The 19,751-nt window shown below is 43.9% G+C and overlaps 1 protein-coding gene and 1 pseudogene across 1 annotated transcript; both read left to right on the forward strand.

Moving 5' to 3' along the window:
* The first annotated feature begins 3,506 nt into the window (after positions 1-3,506).
* On the forward strand, positions 3,507-4,439 carry LOC102954401 (olfactory receptor 2A1/2A42). The gene has a single exon (XM_007090858.1). It carries the CDS (start codon positions 3,507-3,509, stop codon positions 4,437-4,439), a length of 933 nt encoding a protein of 310 aa, XP_007090920.1.
* A 1,340-nt stretch (positions 4,440-5,779) lies between these two features.
* LOC102972502 lies at positions 5,780-7,105 on the forward strand (annotated as a pseudogene).
* The last annotated feature ends 12,646 nt before the right edge of the window (positions 7,106-19,751 follow it).

Below are 19,751 nucleotides of genomic sequence, written 5' to 3' on the forward strand. Positions count from 1 at the left end.
AAGTGCCAGAATTACAAAAATGAGTGCCCTTGTTCCTTATTCACAAAGGGTGTATTATCACCCACTCCTGTAAAAGAAAGCAGACTTTCAGTCCATAGGGCAACTGTTCCTAACCTTAATGTACTTGTTAGGCCCCCTCCTGTCTCTTGTCTGCCCCTTTAAGTTTCAAAGAGATTCATACTTGGCAAGTAATTTTTTCCCCGTTATGTAACCATTTGGAAGCTAAGAAAGGAATTAAGCAAGGACTGAATAAAGAGATTATGCTTTTTATGAGATGTGGGTTCAAATGCATTTTCACAACTAAACATTTCCATATACTCTGTATATTTTCCACATAAACATTTTTATTTTTTTAATGTTTTTATTTATTTTTGAGAGAGAGAGAGGGAGAGAGGGAGAGAGAGAGAGAGAGAGAGAGAGAGAGAGAGAGAATATGAGTGGGGGAGGGTTAGAGAGAGAAGGGGACAGAGGATCCGAAGTGGACTCCGTGCTGACAGCAGAAAGCCTGATGTAGGGCTTGAACTCACAAGCTGTGAGCTCACGACCTGAGCTCATGTCAGACGCTCAACCTACCGAGCCACCCAGGCGCCTCCAAATAAATTTAAAAGGCTGTCCTCGCACAGCATTGTTCCAGAAAAAAAAAAAAAGTCCTGATAATGTGTTAGAAGTTCATAGTATAGTCATTAGATTCATTTGTGACTTGATGATCTAATTTATTGATAATCATTATTCTAAAAAAAGGCATTTAATGCTGCTTGAAAGGGATCTAATGGGGACGTCCTTCAGGTCCCAATTAGCTGCTCAGAGAAATTTTCCTTGTGCTGTATTTCAGTGAGGTTATCCCTGCCCACAGCCTGGTCCTCACTTTGTAGATCCAGCTTTGGAAATTTTGTTTCGTATATACATTTCCATCTGTCTCATACTATCCAAACTAAAAGGGGGAAAAAAAAAAAGAACCATGAACAAATCTGAATGGAATTATTTATCATTAAAAAAACTGGCAAGAGCTTTGCTTGGTAGCACATTTCCTCTTTGTCACAATATCTGCACAAGAAGGCAGATTAATACCTCCTGGTTAATTGGTGAGCACGGGCTCAGAGCAGAGGCGGGGGGTTCACTGGAGACCCGACAGCTAGGGTTGCTGATTGCTGATCACGCGAACCATCTGGACCGTGGGTCCACACTGGCCAGGAGGACAGCTCTCTCAGATCAGCAGGCCACCTTTCCCTGGACGGTGCTGAAAATGTGCTGGCACACACTGGCCCTCGGGGATCACCCCCTTCTCTACCCCTCAGCCTTTCTGTAGACACGTATCCTGCACACCTATTACATGTGGGTCCCCTAATTACAGTTGGATCCTCCTCCCCGAGTCCCCTGAGGTTGCATCAAAGCATCTCAAGAGGACTCTGGGATGTACTCACAACCCCCACCTACACGTTCACTCTGGTTGTCATGTTTCCTCCTCCAGTTCTTCTCATCCATTATGAGTGGATTTGCAAGTTCTAGTTTTCAAGAAGCAGTGTTATTGCTCTTATTTTCGAGTTCCTCAGGGAGCATCTCATTGATTCTCCACTGGAATTAATGACAGCTGGACCAGGGTGGGTTTTTTTTTTTTATGTTTATTTATTTTTGAGAGAGAGAGACATAGAGCACAAGCAGGGGAGGGGCAGAGAGACAGACAGACAGACAGAGACAGAATCCAAAGCAGGCTCCAGGCTCCAGGCTCCGAGCTGCCAGCACACAACTGTGAGATCATGACCTGAGCTGATGTCCGACACTTAACTGCTTGAGCCACCTGGGCACCCCTGGACCAGGGTCTTAAAACAGCAGCACCTCTCCTTGTTGTAATCCTGGAGAGCCTTTTCTGCAAGAGGCAAGCAGGTACAAGTTCAATCGTTCAGCCTCAGGTTATTTTTGCCCAGTAAAGGCACTGACAAAATGTGTGCACTAAAAAGATGCTGATTTCTACATGGTATATTGCAAACCGTTACTGAGGACATAAGGACAAGCCAACTATTATTTGGTTCATCATCAATTCACAGAAGTCTCAAATACCCACTCGACTGCCAGAGTATTGCTACAGCAACCTGTGAATGACAAATTCACTAAATTATCTCCTTGCCAAAAAAAAAAATTAAATTAGCTATCTATCAAGCATTTGGTGATCTTTCTATTGCTGAAGGAAGGCAGAGTTCATCTTTTAGTAAATGGTTGTTTATAATGGTTTTGAATCTCACACAGGGCACGTGATACAAATGCTAAGCCATCACACAAAGAGTGAGTCCTCCAACATGGTGCCATTCCAGGTATGGCCTTTCCTAGTTATATTAGTACCTGTATAATAATTAGTACCTGGATTGGTACCTTGAGATCTTGAGATATAGATAGATAGATAGATAGATAGATAGATAGATAGATAGAGATAGAGATATAATGTTTCTTTAATTTTTGACAGAGAGAGCAAGCTGAGGAGGGGCAGAGAGAGAGAGGGAGAGAGAAATCTCAAGCAGACTCCATGCTGTCAGCACAGAACAGAATTCAGGGCTCGGACTCATGAATTGTGAGACCATGACCTGAGCCAAAATCAAGAGTCGGTTGCTCAACTGACGGAGCCACCCTGGTGCCCCTGGATTTGCTTTTTGAATGGGAGTAGAGATGAGGTGAACTACAAATCGTGCATAGAGAACTGCATCTTGAAATGTCTTCACACAGATCCATACACACCACAGCCTTCAAGTCGAGTGTGAACGCCTAACCTCACACACATTTACACCCTCTGCACACAAAGTCTAGACTCGTGATGCATGAACACTGGGCAGCCCACTGAAACACCAATTCCTACGAAGCTTGTGTGTTATTATTCAAAACAACTTTTTGGTAAATCAGTAACTGAGAGCCAATCAGTAGATTGCTAAGTGGCCAATTGTCGGTTTGTATCCATCACCCATTGAAAAATATAGTCAGTAGAGCCCATACGTAGCACATCCACTGATTCCTTCTTAGCAACCTAAACAATCACCAAAAATGCTCCTTCTTTCATGGTATAAGCTTCTGTAGAGCGCAAAGATGGATCTCCATTGCCGAACGCAGAAGAGCCGATATTTCTGTTGAGAAACCGAATTTTCACATCTCTTTTCGAGGCTCCTCTGATCCTCATGTCTGGAGTTCTTCCAGCACCGATTACCTCTCCACTCCAGCAACTTCTCTGAATAATCCTGGCATGTGCAGCTCCAAGATAATCTGTATTTCATGGTTACTTTCTTTTCTCTTTTGGCTTGACACTCTCCCTCCCCCTTACACTGTCACTGGCTTTAGGTAATCTGTCTCCAATGACACGACCCTCTTGTGTAAAACTGGTTGTCAGGTTAAGTGATTAACTTCAGGTGTGACTAGATTGTTAATGTCAAAAGTTTACCTTCTAAAAATGACAAAATATATACTGCAATGCCTGGATGTTTTTCGACAATTCTGTCCCAAGTTATCCATTTTATCTTTTTCATAGTGAAATGAGGGAAAATCAGACATCAGTCACAGAGTTCATTCTACTGGGATTTTGTCTTGACCCAGGGATTCAGATGCTTCTCTTTGGGCTCTTCTCCCTGTTCTATGCCTTCACCCTGCTGGGGAACGGGCTCATCCTGGGGCTCATCTGGCTGGACTCCAGACTGCACACCCCCATGTACTTCTTCCTCTCCCACCTGGCCATCGTCGACATAGCCTATGCCTGCAACACGGTGCCCTGGATGCTGGTAAACCTCGTGAAGCCAGACCAGCCCATCTCCTTTGCTGGCTGCATGACGCAAACCTTTCTTTTCTTGACTTTTGCTCATACTGAATGTCTTCTCCTGGTGGTGATGTCCTGTGATCGGTATGTGGCCATCTGCCACCCGCTCCGATATTCTGTCATCATGAGCTGGACAGGCTGCATCATCCTGGTGGTGACTTCCTGGGCATGTGGCTCCCTGCTGGCCCTGGTCCATGTGGTTCTCATCCTGAGGCTGCCCTTCTGCGGGCCTCATGAAATCAACCACTTCTTCTGTGAGATCCTGTCTGTCCTCAAGCTGGCCTGCGCTGACACCTGGCTCAACCAAGTGGTCATTTTTGCTGCTTCTGTGTTTATCTTAGTCGGGCCCCTCTGCCTGGTTCTGGTGTCCTACACGCGCATCCTGTTCGCCATCCTGAGGATCCAGTCCGGGGAGGGCCGCAGAAAGGCCTTCTCCACCTGCTCCTCCCACCTCTGTGTGGTGGGGCTCTTCTTTGGAAGCGCCATTGTCATGTACATGGCCCCCAAATCCCGCCACCCTGAGGAGCAGCAGAAGATCCTTTTCCTGTTTTACAGTTTTTTCAATCCTATGCTGAACCCAATGATCTACAGCCTGAGGAATGCAGAGGTCAAGGGCGCCCTGAGGAGAGTGCTATACAAGGAAAGTCATTCCTAATTGGAGTGACATTGGAATCCTTAGCCTCAGTAGTCCCCTAGAGCCTTGGGTACTGAGAAACAACTAAGCTCATCACTCTTTTTATGTCTGAGACTGGGTAATCCAAGAAACTGCAAAGCACTCCCTTTTTCTGTCCAGAAAGTATTTAGGTTTTATTGCATCATTATATTTAATCCTGTCAAACATATTCTTTCATCTAACTGCATAGTCTGTTAAGAATATCTAGAGGAATAAATTTATCTCATCCCCTGCTGTGGGGTCCAAAAAGTTCAAATAGGCACTCTATCTCTGACTTGGTCAGGTATGTTCAATAACAGCAGAACACAGGCTTTGGCAGATGTAGCCACATCAGTGACAATTTTTAAAAATACTGCAGCCACAGAGACTTAGGACCCATTGATACCTTTTTCATTTATACCCCAATTAGGATGTTTTCCATCCATTGTACTTCCTTTTATAGTCAATGCACCTAAATGCCTACTTAGGCTAAGGGGAAAACTGACTTTGTTGATTCAACCCTATAATCTGGTTTATCATTTCTGGGGTCAGAAAATAAGTCCACACATGTTCAGCTGGCATCCCAAGGAATTACCCAATGAAATCCCCTTTCCAGTGTTCCCTGAGCTTTTGATGGCTACTTGCTTCTAAACTCTTCTCATCTGCTCAAGAAGAGTATCTGTGATTTTCTATGAATAAACACACACTCTCCACTTAGAAGTTAGCAAGTCCGGGGCACCTGGGTGGCTCAGTCAGTGGAGTGTCCGACTTCGGCTCAGGTCATGATCTCACACTTCATGGGTTCGAGCCCTGCATCTGGCTCTGTACTGACAGCTCAGAGCCTGGAGCCTGCTTCGGATTCTGTGTCTCCTTCTCTCTCTGCCCCTCCCCTGCTCACACTCTTGCTCTCTCTAAAAAATAAACATTGAAAAAAGAAGTTGGCAAGTCCTACAACCCAACTCTCAATTATCAGGTGGGGATGGAATGTCCCAATCAGAGGCAACTGAGTGGGGGAAAAAAGGGTTTTAACAATAATAGTAGTAGTCAACAATATTATCACGTACTCACTCTGTGCCATCCACTGCACATACGTAGCTGATTTCAGAGATCACCTCATTTTATCATAAAAACCCATTTCTCATTAGCATCCCATTTTACAGATGCAAACATTAAGCAAATGCTAGACCTGGGCCCCAACGATCTGACTCCCGAGCCTTCTCTACCTAACACCAAATGTAGTACATCATTATCGATATTATCAACTTCAGAGTAAGACTAATCTACCCCAAGCTAGGATACGTTAAGTGAATGTGTCTTTCTTCTCAGTCTATTTTTGTGCCACAATGAGGCTGGGGGAGCCAGAGACTACGTGTGGAAGGCTTCTTTTCTGGGTTAGTGAGCCCTATGGTCATGGTCACAAAGAACCTTAGGAGTTTCAGAGGAGCACAGAGAGGGTAAGAATGGAGGCTGTTCGCACTGAGGTTCTGTTTAGAACTCAGCATAGTGGCGAGACCCGGAACGAAGGCATCTCCACTTTCCCACCACTCACATGATCGTGCACACAGGTGTGCATGCGTGCACACACACTTATGAAGTGCTTACTAAGGTGATGCCTGTTCTATGCACTTTGCAAGTATTGTCTTTTTTTACAGCATTTTAAAAAACGTTTACTTAATTATTTTGAGAGAGGGTGCAAGTGGCAGAGGGGCAGAGACCGTGGGGGAGAGAGAATCCCAAGCAGACTTCACACTCAGCACGGAGCCTGATGCAGGGCTCGACCTCATGACCTCGAGATCATGACCTGAATCGATACCAAGAGTCCAACACTTAACTGACGGAGCCAGCCAGGCACCTCACAAGTAGTATCTTTTTTAACCCTCATAACAACTCTATGAGACAGGGACTATTATCAACCACTCTTTGGGTGAGAGAACACAGACACAAAGAGATTGAGTAACTTAACCAAAACGTTGCAGCTGATACGCACCTAATCCAGGATCAAACTTAGGTGATCTGACTGCCAAACTGATAGTCATAACCACCCACCAAGTAAAAGTCAAAGAGATTGTGAGGTCCCAGAAGAAGGAAATTGAAGTGGAGAAAGGGAGTAAGAAACTCAACCTCTAGCCAGAGATAGATATCGGGTTCCAGATAAAAAGGGTACTTATGTGTGCTAAAGAAGGCAGCTTGAGCCCTTGTCCGGGTGCTGTGCTGTGCGGTGAGCCGCTCTTGTCTGTGTTCCCAGCCAGGCGGTGCAAGGGTCCCCTGCAGTGGGTGCAAGAAGATGGCCACAGCAGTGGCACCCTCCAAATGGGGCAGCGGCCTTATCCAGGTGAATGAGCGGCCCCTGGAGATAATCGAGCCATGTTCGATGCAGGACGAGCTATTGGAACCTGTCCTGCTGCTGGGCAAGGATCGACCTGCCAGGCCGGAGGCCTCTAAGTCCGTGTGGTGGTGGTCACATGGCTCAGACTTCCACAATCTGTGGCTCCATCTCCAAAGCCCTGGTGGCTTATCAGAAATATGTGGATGAGGCTTCCAAGAAGGAGGTCAAAGACATCCTCATCCAGGACGACCAGGCCCTGCTGGTAGCTGAGCCCCAGCACTGCGAATCCAAAATGTTTGGCATTCCTGGTGCTTGTGCCCGCTACCGGAAATCCTACCAATAAACCATCATGATGATCAGGGTTCACCTGTATAATCAATTGTCATGGGACTTAGGGTTAAAAAAAAAAAAAAAAGGCAGCTTGACTTTATACTGGACTAAAAAGAAAGGCGAGGAAGTAAAAAAATAATAATAAGCTGTGACTCCAGGGGTCAGGGATGAAGAAGGGGCCTTTGGACAGGCTGGACAGTAAAACAGAAAACAATGGAAGAGAAAGGTTAACAATGCAGTTTTAAACTGATGGCTCACCAAAATGAAGAGCCTTAGAAAGTGTTCTTGTAACTTACCTAAACTGGATGTACTTTGTAATTCCAATATTTCCTAAAACAGTGTTTAATCTGTCTCCTGACAGATGTTGCTGTGCTGAATGGCGACATTCGGTGAGATGCAGTGCAGTGGGCAGGACAAATCGTGAACAGCTGTCGTTCCAGGGATGCATCTCACAGGAAAATAGCTCTCCTGGGACAAGTTGGAGCAGCAGGAAAGTGTGGGACGGAGAAACCATGCCCAGGGAGCAACCTGTGTGGACTCCAGACTCTGCAGTGCTCTCCTAAGTTTAGCCCAGGCATCCAGGAAGCCCAAGATCCTGTCCCGGATCCTTAAACGCCCATGATTTGTGGCTGCAGACAGGGTTCGAGTCCCAGGTCTACTGGTTGCTAGCTGTGCTTTTTCCAGGGCAGTCCTTTAAGACTGCCTGAATCTCTGTCTCCCATCCATCAACTATGCCTAATGAGAGCCGCCTAGGCTGCCCCACAGGACCGCTGAAGGCCTCAAACAAGAGTGGTGCAAATGGATGCATTTTAAAGACTTACAATGCTATGCAAACATAAGATATTGCTATTGTTATTATTAACATTCGATCAGAAATTATTCTAATACTGTCAGGCTTGCTAAACTTTTGAGCCTGGTAGCAAAGCTATCCCCTAGTCAGGAGGAGCATTGGAGGGGGGGAGGTCACCCAAACCTTTGTCCCCAAGGGCTTCTGCATCTCCCCTGTAGCCCTGGAGGGAATAGCCTTTCCCCGAGGCCAGCCTGCAGCCCGGACTCAGGGACCTCTCTGTGAGTCAGTTGGCAAAGGCACCATGGGGAAACTCTCTCCCTTTGAACCTGTTCCTGGCCCCTCCACCAAGAAAACATGGGGGACCTCTCCTAAAGCAAAGGAGTCCAGATTTCAGGGTTGTTTTGTTTTTGTTTTTGTTTTCTTTTTTTCAGATTTTGATTCCCAACATGTACCATCTCTAATCTGGGATTTACAGGACCTTTCTCAATTATGTGTCCTCTCTCCCTCAAGAGAAGGACAAGAATCTGCTCATCTCTTCATCCCCAGGATCCGAGCACCCTTAACGTACTCACCTGGTAGGTAAATAAAGGACAATTTATCCATTTGCCTCACTTCCGAAATTTCAGCGTTGAACTATCTTCTGGTTTCTACCCTTCCTTACCTGCCTCAAATGGCAGCTTATAGTATAGTGGAAATTTAATTGTAGCTGATAATTATTGAGCACTTACTATAGACAGACGTGACATAAAATGCTTTAATATAATCTTCACATCAAATCTGTGGAGTGAGCACTGCTACTGTCATTACATAACAATGAGGAAATAAAGTTTAGAGAAACGAATTAATTTACCCAAGGTCACAAAATTATTCACTGGTGGAACTACAAGCCACGACTAGGCCGTCTGGTTTTAGATCGACTCCGAATTGCTCTTTTGTAGCAGATCCACTGATGCCCACAACCTGAGTGGCTGGCATCAGAACTGTTCATAGTACGTACTTAGTAAACTTCAACGGAATGAACGAACAAATATTCATTGCGTTTAGATTTCTACCCATGATATATGGGCCTGGGGATGGGTTACCCTTCATTCCTCTAATTTAGGATATCTTTTATTCATTTATTTTGACAGAGAGAGAGAGAGAGAGAGAGAGAGAGCGAGAGCAAGCAGGAGAGTGGCAGAGAGCACGGGAGAGAGAATCCCAAGCAGGCTCCACGCAGTCATGATCTGAGCCAAACTCAAGAGGCAGACACTTAACCGACTGACCACCCAGGTGCCCCTAAGTTAGGGTATCTTCTAGTCCATCAGATGTATCCAACCCTTGCTTTTAGTATATTCTTACATGATGGATATTAATAATTAAGAATAGGTTGATGCTCTAAGATTACAGAGAAGAAAGGGAAAAATTAGGATAGAAACATAGCACTAAATAGAGAAAGTCCTGGGGGTGTTTACTTATTTCTATCGCAGGAAGCAGTGGTCTCAAAGGAATGTGCCACACTGCCGCGCCTGTGATTCTGGAAGGCCAGGATGATCCTGGTGCCAGACGGGGAGCCATGTGAGGGTGTTGCCCTTGAAAACTGGCAAGAGGGTGGAGGCGATTGCGGGCAGTAACCACTGGAAATGACAGGGTGGGGATCTGTGCACGGTGGCTTCACTTGCCGCCTGGAATTAGCACCTGCAGCATCTTTGGCATGTGGACCAGGGATTGCCAACCGCCAACCTACGGGATTGTTGTTTACTATTTGCTGTGAGTATAAAGTATCCGTGTTAAATATGGGTTGTCGAGGGCAGAATTTTGTCTGAAAGGAGGGCAGGAATGTAGTCCCACTGGATGAAAACATGACTCTTCCCCCAACTAGCAGGGCAGTGTCTTACTCTCCGTGCTTTCTTGACAAACTTTATTGGTTCATTTTGATTTGTCTTTTTTTAATCAGTGTTTCTCTGTTTTTTGTTTTAATTTTTACTTTTGAAATCGTTTGATCGCAAGAGGAGGCGGATCCTTGAACACGTCTGGATTTAGTCCACACGGCGCTGGCTCAGAGTTGGGGTGTGTGGGTTCTCAGCTCCCTGCACTAACCCACTGTGTTAGAAAAGTTGCCTAACTCCTCTGGCCTTCAGTTTCCTCATCTATAAAATGAAATGTTGAGCTAGACGATCTTTAAGAGTCTTTCTTATTTTCTAGTTTTCTGTCCCTTGGTTGATTTCCTCTCATTTCATTGGAATTTGGATTTTCATTTTTTCAGAGGAGTAAAAATTAAGTTCTACGTGACGAAAATGAAATGGACTCAAAGATAACCACATATCCTGGGCCTTAAACATCGTAGGAACTCAAGAGTAACTGCCCGAGTCAGTAAGTGAGTTGAATACTTTAGTGCTCTCTTGAAACTGCATAATAGGAAGTGAAATGCCTACTCTTTAGAAAAGGAAGTTTTATTAGCCTCCTTGGATCTTACTAAATAGAACTTTCATTGGGAAAGGTTCTAGAACCAGAAATCAAACTTTGTATCTAATTTGGTATTTCTGTTGCCCACATTGTAAGTAATTGTTGTATCTTGTACTTATCGAGCACTTACTAAGTGTCAGGCATTGTAGGGAGATATATGCGTTATTATCTCGTCCAAATTTCATGACAATTCTGAGTTTAATGAGCTGGGTGCTTTTTATTGCACTCATAAAAAAAGAAAGAAAGAAAGAGAGAGAGAGAGAGAGAGAGAGAGAGAGAGAAGGAAAGAAAGAAAGACACAGAGACTGAGCGCTTTCCTGTGATTACAAGTACGTGACAGCTGGGGCTCTAACCCAGGTCGGCCTGACTCCAGAAACCACACCCACCGCCACTAAGCACAGGGCCTCTCTGTAGCCTAGACCCAGGGAATCTTTTTCCGTCAATTGTTAGGTAACATTCAAGAAAATCAGCCTGAATGTTCTGAAAACCCATTAAAAAAAAAAAAGATAAAAATAGAGCTAGCAGAGTTTTCAATGCCTATATAATGAACAAAACAGTAATATACACATCAGTTTTTTAACTGAGCAAAAATTACGTAGATATAAGTGGAGACAAATGAGCCATGCACTATAGAACGAGTAAAAACCACTCGTGAATACGATGATAGATGTACAGGCTCTCTAGTAATTAGAGAAACAAATCTGAAAGCATGAGATACCATTTTTTGCCCGTTAAATTGGGACTAAAATAAAAAGATGAATATTTTCCAATGTTGCTGAGCATGTGGGCAATAGTCTGGATGGCAATATAAATTGATTCAGTGATAATTTGGGAATATATCTTCAAAAATTAAAGTTCGCACTCCTTTTAATGCAGCAGCTCCAATTCTAGGAACGTATCCTACAGAGATATTCATATATATGTGCAAAATATATACATGTACATTTATTTTAAATTGAAGCATTATTTACAATAGTGAATGTCACAAACTAATATCCTTCAGTAGTGAGTTTGTTAAATAAAACATTATAAATCTATACTTTTTTTTTCAAATCCAGTATTATTAAAACTATTTGGCAATTTTCGTAGCAGTACAAAGCCTTTGACTATGACTACTGGACACATTAGACATGAGTTTATGTTTTTGGGTTTGGTGTGGTTTTGGGTGCATGTACTTCTTCTAAATCTGCTGCCCTTCCTTCCATTACCAAACGGCAAAGTGCCTTATTTCTCTGTCCACAATATTCTACAAAGTATAATAACAACATCTACATTTAGTCCTCCAAGTAACAAGGCAGGCGTTTGGTATCTGGGGATTCCTGTTTTTTAAATAAGGTTTATCCCTCTAATGTCCAGAGAAGATTCTCATAAAATAAGTGAGTAAAAGAAGTCATATTGTTATAGTACTTTCTCATTCATGTGGAGAAAAAGGGGTGTGTGTGTGTGTGTGTGTGTGTGTGTGTGTGTGTGTGTTTACGGGCATATTAAGGTACAGGAAAATGTTCAAAATGATAAACATTAAAAGGTTAAAGAAGATGACTCTCAAAATGGGAAATGTGCTATGGAAAATAACACATATAATACGTTATTATAAAAATTTAAGGTAATCAAGTGTTAGTGTCACAATTTTTATTTTTTAAGTTTATTTTTTAAGTTTATTTTTTTGAGGGAGACAGAGCACGAGTCAGGGAGGGGCAGAGAGAGAGAGGGAGAGAGAGAATCCCAAGCAGGTTCCATGCTCTAAGTGTGGAGCCTAACTTGAGATCATGACTTGAGCCAAAACCAGGAGTCAGACACTTGACAGACTGAGCCACCCAGGTGCCCCAGTGTTGCAATTTAAAAGAAAAAAGAAAAAAAAAGGCGGGGCGGGGAGGACTCAGGTCCTTACACCTTGTGGCTCCCAAGGTTGTCCCGTATGTTGGAAGGAGAAAAAGCATGGAGGCTTTAGTGGGCCTGACCTCCAAGTGGACTGGGTCTTTTTGCTCACATCCCATTGGCTAAAACTTGGTCATAGGGTCTTACAAAGACGCAAAGCAGTCTGGGAGATACAGTCTCCATATGTACCTGGGAATAAGAGAAAACTACTTTGGTAAACATCTAGCAGTCTCTGCCACAAGTACTCAGAGGGTCTGAGTTTCTAGCCCTGTGGCCCTTCAGGACCACAGTGAAACTCTAAAGGATACTGAGAGAAGAAATAGAGACGTGTGATCTTCCTCCACAGATCTTCGATAGCAGCACTCCCACTGATCTATACAATCGATGTTTTTATTTTCAATTTTATGTGAAACACCACCCAGATAGAGTTTTAAGACAAATCCCCCAGGACCCACTCTAGTACCGACATTCCAGACTGCTCCTGCTCCCCAGATCACTTCCTGAGGGTCTCAGGGCGGGTATCAGCCCTGAAGCATCGAATTGCGATGGAGTGGGTAATCCTGTAAACCTGGGTTCAGGTATGCCACGATCAGATGGACACTGTTGTGCTTCCCTATCTATACAATGGTGATGAGATACCACCCACCCTGTCTGTTCCAAGGGGATGTTGTGAGCTTCAGAAAAGGTGATATACCTGTCAATACTTTTTAAACTGAAAAGAAGTACTAAACATTGTTCTTAGTCCTATAGCATAGATTCATCAATTCTTTTCTCTCACCTTTATTTTCCCCTTCCCTGCATTCTCTCTGTATTTTTTAACTGACCCCCTTGCAAGGAGATCAAGGACAGTGCGGCTCTAAGGAAGATATCAGAGAAGAGCCAAAGGAAAGTGTCCGAACAAAAGATGTAACTGGGCAAAAGGGCAGTTTTCAGAGACTGAAATGGTAGCCAACCCCAAATTAGACAGGTTTATGATCCTTCTTATCCAGAAAGAAGGTTGTTATAGGAATAGGAGATTGGACAGCTGATACTTTAAGAGGGTGGGAAGAATGGAAAGGCTGCATTTCTAGCTATCCAAAATGATGCCTCCAAGGCACAAGGCGTTGGCATTGAACCCGAAGAGCAGAAGGAAGTAATGACTGAAGTTGGTTATGAGGCAAAGTTCTAAGGGACTGAATGTTCCAGAGTGCAGAAGATATCCAGCATGCCTGGGTTGTTCGATCTTTCTCCATCAGGTCCAGCAGAACAAATTGTTAGTGTGTGTGCAGGGGGAATACTTCTGTGGGCTGTGGCAATGCCACTGATAGAGTAATATGACCTCATGGACTATTTGCAGAAGCCAACGCCTATTCGGTATGATTTCAGAGGCATCCTGGGCTTACAATGATCTCTCCCTGCTGCCTTCGGATACTCGGAATTTCTTTAGCAAGACCATCTTTTGTTTCACAATCACAAACTTAATATACGGATGCGCATACCCATGCTGCGTTGTGAATCACAGGCACTAGAGGACCTGTTTGGATAAGAGAGTCCTAGATACCTAAAGAGGGTGGGGAATGAGGGAGTCTGGGATCCCCCTGCCATGTCACTAGTTTACGTCTTCTGAAACCTGTGTCCACACCAGACTTTTAGCTACCCTCTCAGTCTCTGAAAACTGCCAGGAAACTTAAGAAATGGCCAAAACAAAACAAAGCAAATACACGCTAAGTTCCGCCAGTAGAGGGCTGATTAAGTAAGGACCAGTACCTCCAGGCAATGGAATGCCCTGCCATTTTTAACAAACAAAAAGCAATATGGACGTTCTCCATAGCTTATATAGAGAAATCTCCAGGATACCTTGAGAAAAGTAAGGGTAAAAGGAAAAGAGGTAAATACCCTATATCCGTATGTGGTTCTACATGCATAAAATAATTCTGGAGGAGTACTTAAGAAAACAAGCAGAGGGACTGCAACCTGATGATGGCAGCAAGCAGGAGCATATTCATGCTGAAGCTTATAAAATTTGAGGCAGCTCCTTTAAGAAAAAGAATGTTAATTTATGACTACAACATTAGTTGAGAGCCTCGGAATGGGCCCTTGGTAGGGGCTCTGAAGCTTGATGCTCTCTCTAACACGTGGTAAGTCCCACACTGAGGACAAGCAGGAGAGAGAGAAGTCAAAGAATGCTTCGAAAGCTGCTAGAAATCTGAGCCATTTGTACCTGTTCACGAAACTAAATTAAAAAAACAAAAATCAGTGCCTCTACCAATGCAGCTTTGGAGAAAGAGAACCGATTAGGTGACCAAGCCCCGTGAAAAATGTGACTTCATGGAATCAAATTCGTAACAAGAAAGTCATGAAAACCGTCACGGTAACTATCTGAAAGATCGCATTTCATCTAGCAGGTTGGCAAAGATCAGAAAGTTTTAATAACACGAAGCGAGGGCGTGACGTTATCATACATTGCTTCAGTTTGCTCTGAATGACCTCCACGGAGAACGAGTTGCCAAGGCCTCCCACGATTACGGACGCACATCCCATGGGACCCAGCATTTCCGCTTCCAGGAATATATCCTATGGGTGGGACGGCACGTGTGCACAGCAACAAAGGCCAAAGTTACCCACTGCACCATCGTTTGTACTGCCCTACTACTGGAACTGCCTCGGGAGGAGCCTGCCTAGATCACTTAGGCTACCTGCCTTCAATAGAATATTGCACAGCTGAAAAATAAACCAGGAAGCTCTTTAGGTACTGATATTGTAAAACACTCTTTATATTTTTAAGCAAAACACTCAGGTTTCAAAACACATCGTGGGCTACCACTGACGTAATGTATCTCCTCTAAGCGCAGAACGTTTTGGGGAAGCATTTCACAAACAGCTCGCCACATTGGAGGGACCGGGGGCAGGGAGCTGGTTGGCCGGGGAACAGGTGTGAAAGGAAAACTTTTGTGCTTTTAAATGTTGAAACATGTCATGGTGCAACTTTTTCAACATATGATTTTTGAAAAAGTGAAAACACATTTTTTTTTTAATTCTGCGATTCACTTCAAACTGTTGCGAAGCCTGAGGCTGCTCAAGGGTGGGCTGTTGAAGTCCCAAACTTTCACAGATGCAGATGTCAGAGGCAGGCCAAACCAGGGTAAAGAAAGATTTGAGAAGATTGGGCATTCTTCCCTCTCCACTGGAGTGTAGAGCCCTCGCATTTCAAAGTCTCATTAGTTATTCAATGAGCCAATGAATTTATGACTCTAAATGAAACATATTCCTGGGGATTATTTGTTTAGTGGACCCAATTAGATTTCTAGGAAATGTTTCTGGAAGTTCCTGGCAGCTCTGAATTCTTCTCTGAGCTCCCCATTACAGAGCATTAGCTCTTTAAAGATTAAGGGACCTCCTCTTTCCAACTCACGGAGGAGACAGAAAAGGGCCATGACAGCCAGTGTTTCTGCCTTTATTTTCCTTTATTTTCTTTGGGGATTTATAGCTGCTTTGCTAAATTCAAAGAAGACAGGATCCATTGGCATATGGTTAAAAACCAAACCCGAGGACCCAGCCTTAAAGAAGTCTGAAACAGGGAGAATATTGGATCCTACGTATGTGTCATTATTTCTGAAAACAAGAATGCTGTCACGGATGGAGAGCTGCTAACTCAGCCATCAAAGACTGAGGATACATGAGATACTTTTTGTTACCCATAAACTGTGGACTCCAGGAATGATTTGGAGCCAGGAATGAGTTTCGGGATTGATTTGTTTTCTTTATCTTTTTCTTCCTTCCTCCTTTCCTTCCTTCCTTCCTTCCTTTTTTTTTTTTTTTTTTAGAAGAGTAGGATTTCCAGAACAAAACTCTGTGATCTAAAGCATTTATTTCCACAAGATGGTGCTATAACTTCTGCCACGGAAGACGCTCACATTTCCTTCAGGAGCTAGAACTCCAAAATCTACTTTTGATGGGAACCAAATCTCTGTTCTGGTGGAGGTAGATTTGGGCCAAGAGTGTAAAGGTTGTGCGGGTACGAATGCCTTCCTCCACCTCCACACGTCCCCGAGTGGATGTCTCAAGGCTCCTTCAGCCCCTCCTTTCCCAAAGTGCTGCTCTTAACACTGTGAGGTGTGTATGTGTGTCAGGAATGGAACCTGGGTATTAAGGAGTGACACACGTGTCCCCAGTCCTGGAAACGTATCTCCCACATCCACCCACACTGTGTCCCCAGAGGCAGCTCAAGAGGCAGCTCTTCGGGAGGGCTTTCCCTACCCCTCTGGCTCACATTAATCATCCTTGCCTTTGAGTCTCCCTGGCATTATTATTTTTACCTCTCTTAGGGCTTATTAGAGATTGCTTTAGAATGTTATTTTACTATTTCCATGTAAGTTGCCCAAATTCTTTTGAGACAGGGTGCATGTCATAATTGCCTTTTGTACATCTCATATATAACAGCAAGCGTTCTACCCTGAATTTATGCACAATGAGACTGTGAACACAGACAATCTAAAGTAAGCGTTCAGTAACCTTGGTGGGAGGCTTGAATAATTGGGAGGGATGCCAGCCCCCGTTGGCCACGGCCTAGGACCTAGGACTCTGATCTCATAAGTCACAACCTCTCTGAAGCTGTTTTTGTTTGTTTTTGAATGTGAGCTTTTATCTTATTTTGAAAAAAAATTTTTTAATGTTTATTTTGAGAGAGAGTGCGTGCGAGCAAGTGGGGGGGAGGGGCAGAGACAGGGAAAGAATCCCAAGCAGGCTCTGCGCTGTCAGTGTGGAGCCTGACAAGGGTTCAGTCTGACAAACCATGAGGTCATGACCTGAGCCGAAGAGTTGGACAGTTAACTGACTGAGCCACCCAAGGGCCCCCTGAAGCTGTTTGATCGTCTCTAGAAGGATAGGATTAAACTGTCTTCCTAACTCTTTTTCTTTTTTTCTTTTTTTCTTTTCAAGTTTTTATTTCAATTCCAGTTAGTGAACATACAATGTAACATTAGTTTCAGGTGTAGAATCTAGTGACAAATCTTTTTTCCTTTTCTTTGTTTTTTAAATATTTATTTGTTTATCTATTCGAGAGAGAGAGAGAACCAGCAGGCCAGGGAGAGGGACGGAGGAAGAGAGAGAGAGGGAGAGGGAGAGGGAGACAGAGACTATCTTAAGCAGGCTCCACGCTGAGCATGGGAGCCCAATGTGGGGTTTGATCCCACAACCCTGAGATCATGACCTGAGCTGAAATCAAGAGTTGGACGCTTAACCGACTGAGCCACCCAGGTGCCCCTGTTTTTCTTTTTAATGTTTTGCCTCTCTGACTTTAATGTCTTCAGTCTCCCTGCCTTGAGGGGGCCATGAAGGCAAGTATATTTGTATCATAAGAAAAATAGAAGAATGTTCCCGCTAAAGTGAATGCCATCTCCCTTTCAATTCATTTTTATTTTCGTCTCCATTTTTATGTCTTGGGTTGTGCCTCTGTGCCTCAGCAATGAAGACAGTGCCACGGTGATACAGGGCTCTCTCGTTTGTTACCGCAACCTCTCCCCAGGGAGGTAGGGCAGGTGCGTGGAAGCCTGGGTGTGCAGTGACAACAGGCTACCCTGGGTTTCACTATTATAAACAGGTATGTGCACAGGGAGGTGCCTGCGTGGCTCCGTCAGTTGAGCGGCCGACTCTTTCCTTTGGCTCAGGTCAGGATCTCATGGTTCATGGGTTTGAGTCCCACATTCGGTTCCACACTGACAGCACAGAGCCCGCTTGGGATCCTCTCCCTCCCTCTCTCTCTCTGCCCCTTCCACTCCTACATGCTTTGGCTCTGTCTTTCAAAATAAATAAATAAAATACTTAAATAAAAAAATACAAAATAAATAAATACTTAAAAAAAGAAGAAGTACATGTATATAGAGGAAGTACAGAAGTACTGAGCTCAGTGGCTCAGTCAGTTAAGCATCCAACTTGATCTCAGCTCAGGTTTTGATCTCAGGGTCATGAATTCAAGCCCCGTGTTGGGCTTCACGCTGGGCTTGAAGCCTACTTAAAACAAAAAAAGTACAGGTATATATAGTTTATAAATAAATAAGCACTTGTATATTGGGGGTGCCTGTTGAATTTTTTTTTAATAGAAGGTAGGATAAAAGAAGTTTTAAGACCACTGCTACAGATCAGAAGGTCTCTGTTATCATTACGTATCCAAATCAGCAAGGAGCTATTTTTCAATAGTTCTTCTTGACCCACACCTACAGAATTGAAACTCCAAATATTTTGAGCAAAGGCAAATTCATAAAGTTCGTCAGGTGATTGTGGACAGAAGCCTCTGGTAAAGAACCACTGCTTTCACGTCACGGTTCCCAAATCTGGCTTCTTGTCTTAATCACAGGGGAGCCCTTAAACAATAGCAAACAAAAAATCGTTCCCGGAGATTTTGCTGATTTGTCAGGTTTAGAAACCATGGCGATAGAACCAGAACTCCTCTGAATGGATGGCATCGATTTTAGTCTCTTTGCAAAAATGGATCATCCCCGTCCCCATCCTCATATTTATCTTCCAAGAATCTTGGCTGGAAAACTTCTGAAACATCCCCAAACTAAACACATGCCAAAACAGAAGACAATGAGTAATGGCACTTCTGGGGACGGCTTACTGCGATGTGGGACGGGACCCTGCCGCCTCTCCACCATGGCCGGCTGTCCCTCCCCCATCGCTGTGACCATTCTGTGGAAACACCTGGTCATTCTCAGTATTTACCAGGCATTTTAGAGACTCAATTTAATAAGATGGAGAGGCATATCTCTTTTCCTCTGATACATGCACCAAGCTAAAGATATGCTTACAGGAGAAATTTTAAAAACTATGAGCCTCCAGGGACCTGGGGAGAGTGAGAAGTCAGGTAACTAGATGATGAGGGGGCTTGTAAGCCACGCACGCTACTGAGTTTGGACTTTATACTTTCAGAGGTGGCGCTCCTCTGAAGGGTTTTGTTCAGGTTTGTGAGGTATGATTGACAAATGTAAGTTGTAAATATTTAAGGTATACAACTTGATGTTTTGACATTTGTATACTTTATTTATTTATTTTTTTTTTTGAGAGTGCATGTGCGTGGGTGGGGAGGGGCAGGAGAGGGAGAATCCTAAGCCAGCTCCACACTCAGCATGGAGCCCTACTAGAGACTCGATCCCACGACTGTGAGATCATGACCTGAGCCTAAATCAAGAGTAGGATGCTTAACTGAGCCACCCAGGCATCCCATGATATTTGTATTGAAATGATCCCCACAATCCAGCCACATAACATAGCCATCACCTTCCACAGTTAACATTTTCTTTTTCTTCTCTGCCATTTCTTCACCATACCTCACGTGAAGTCCACACTACTCACCCTTCCCTGAACAGAATGTGCTCTGTGCTATGTTCGCATACCCCATTTCCGCTGCGGGCATGCCTTTCCTCTATTCCCTCTCTACCAGGCACAGAGTACTTTTTTAGGACAAGTTAACTCAAACAGCACCTTATTCATTAAGGTTTCTCTTACTCCCCAAGCAGTGCTCTGTCCTTTTTGTCTACCATCGCACCTTGTCTATATCTTAACACTTATACTC

The sequence above is a fragment of the Panthera tigris genome, chromosome A2 (assembly GCF_018350195.1).
Source record: "Panthera tigris isolate Pti1 chromosome A2, P.tigris_Pti1_mat1.1, whole genome shotgun sequence".
In the NCBI taxonomy this organism is placed as follows: Eukaryota; Metazoa; Chordata; class Mammalia; order Carnivora; family Felidae; genus Panthera; species Panthera tigris.

What these genes read in the sequence shown, in the direction of transcription:
- LOC102954401 (XM_007090858.1), top strand. Translation starts at nt 3,507, where the DNA reads ATGAGGGAAAATCAGACATCAGTCACAGAGTTCATTCTACTGGGATTT.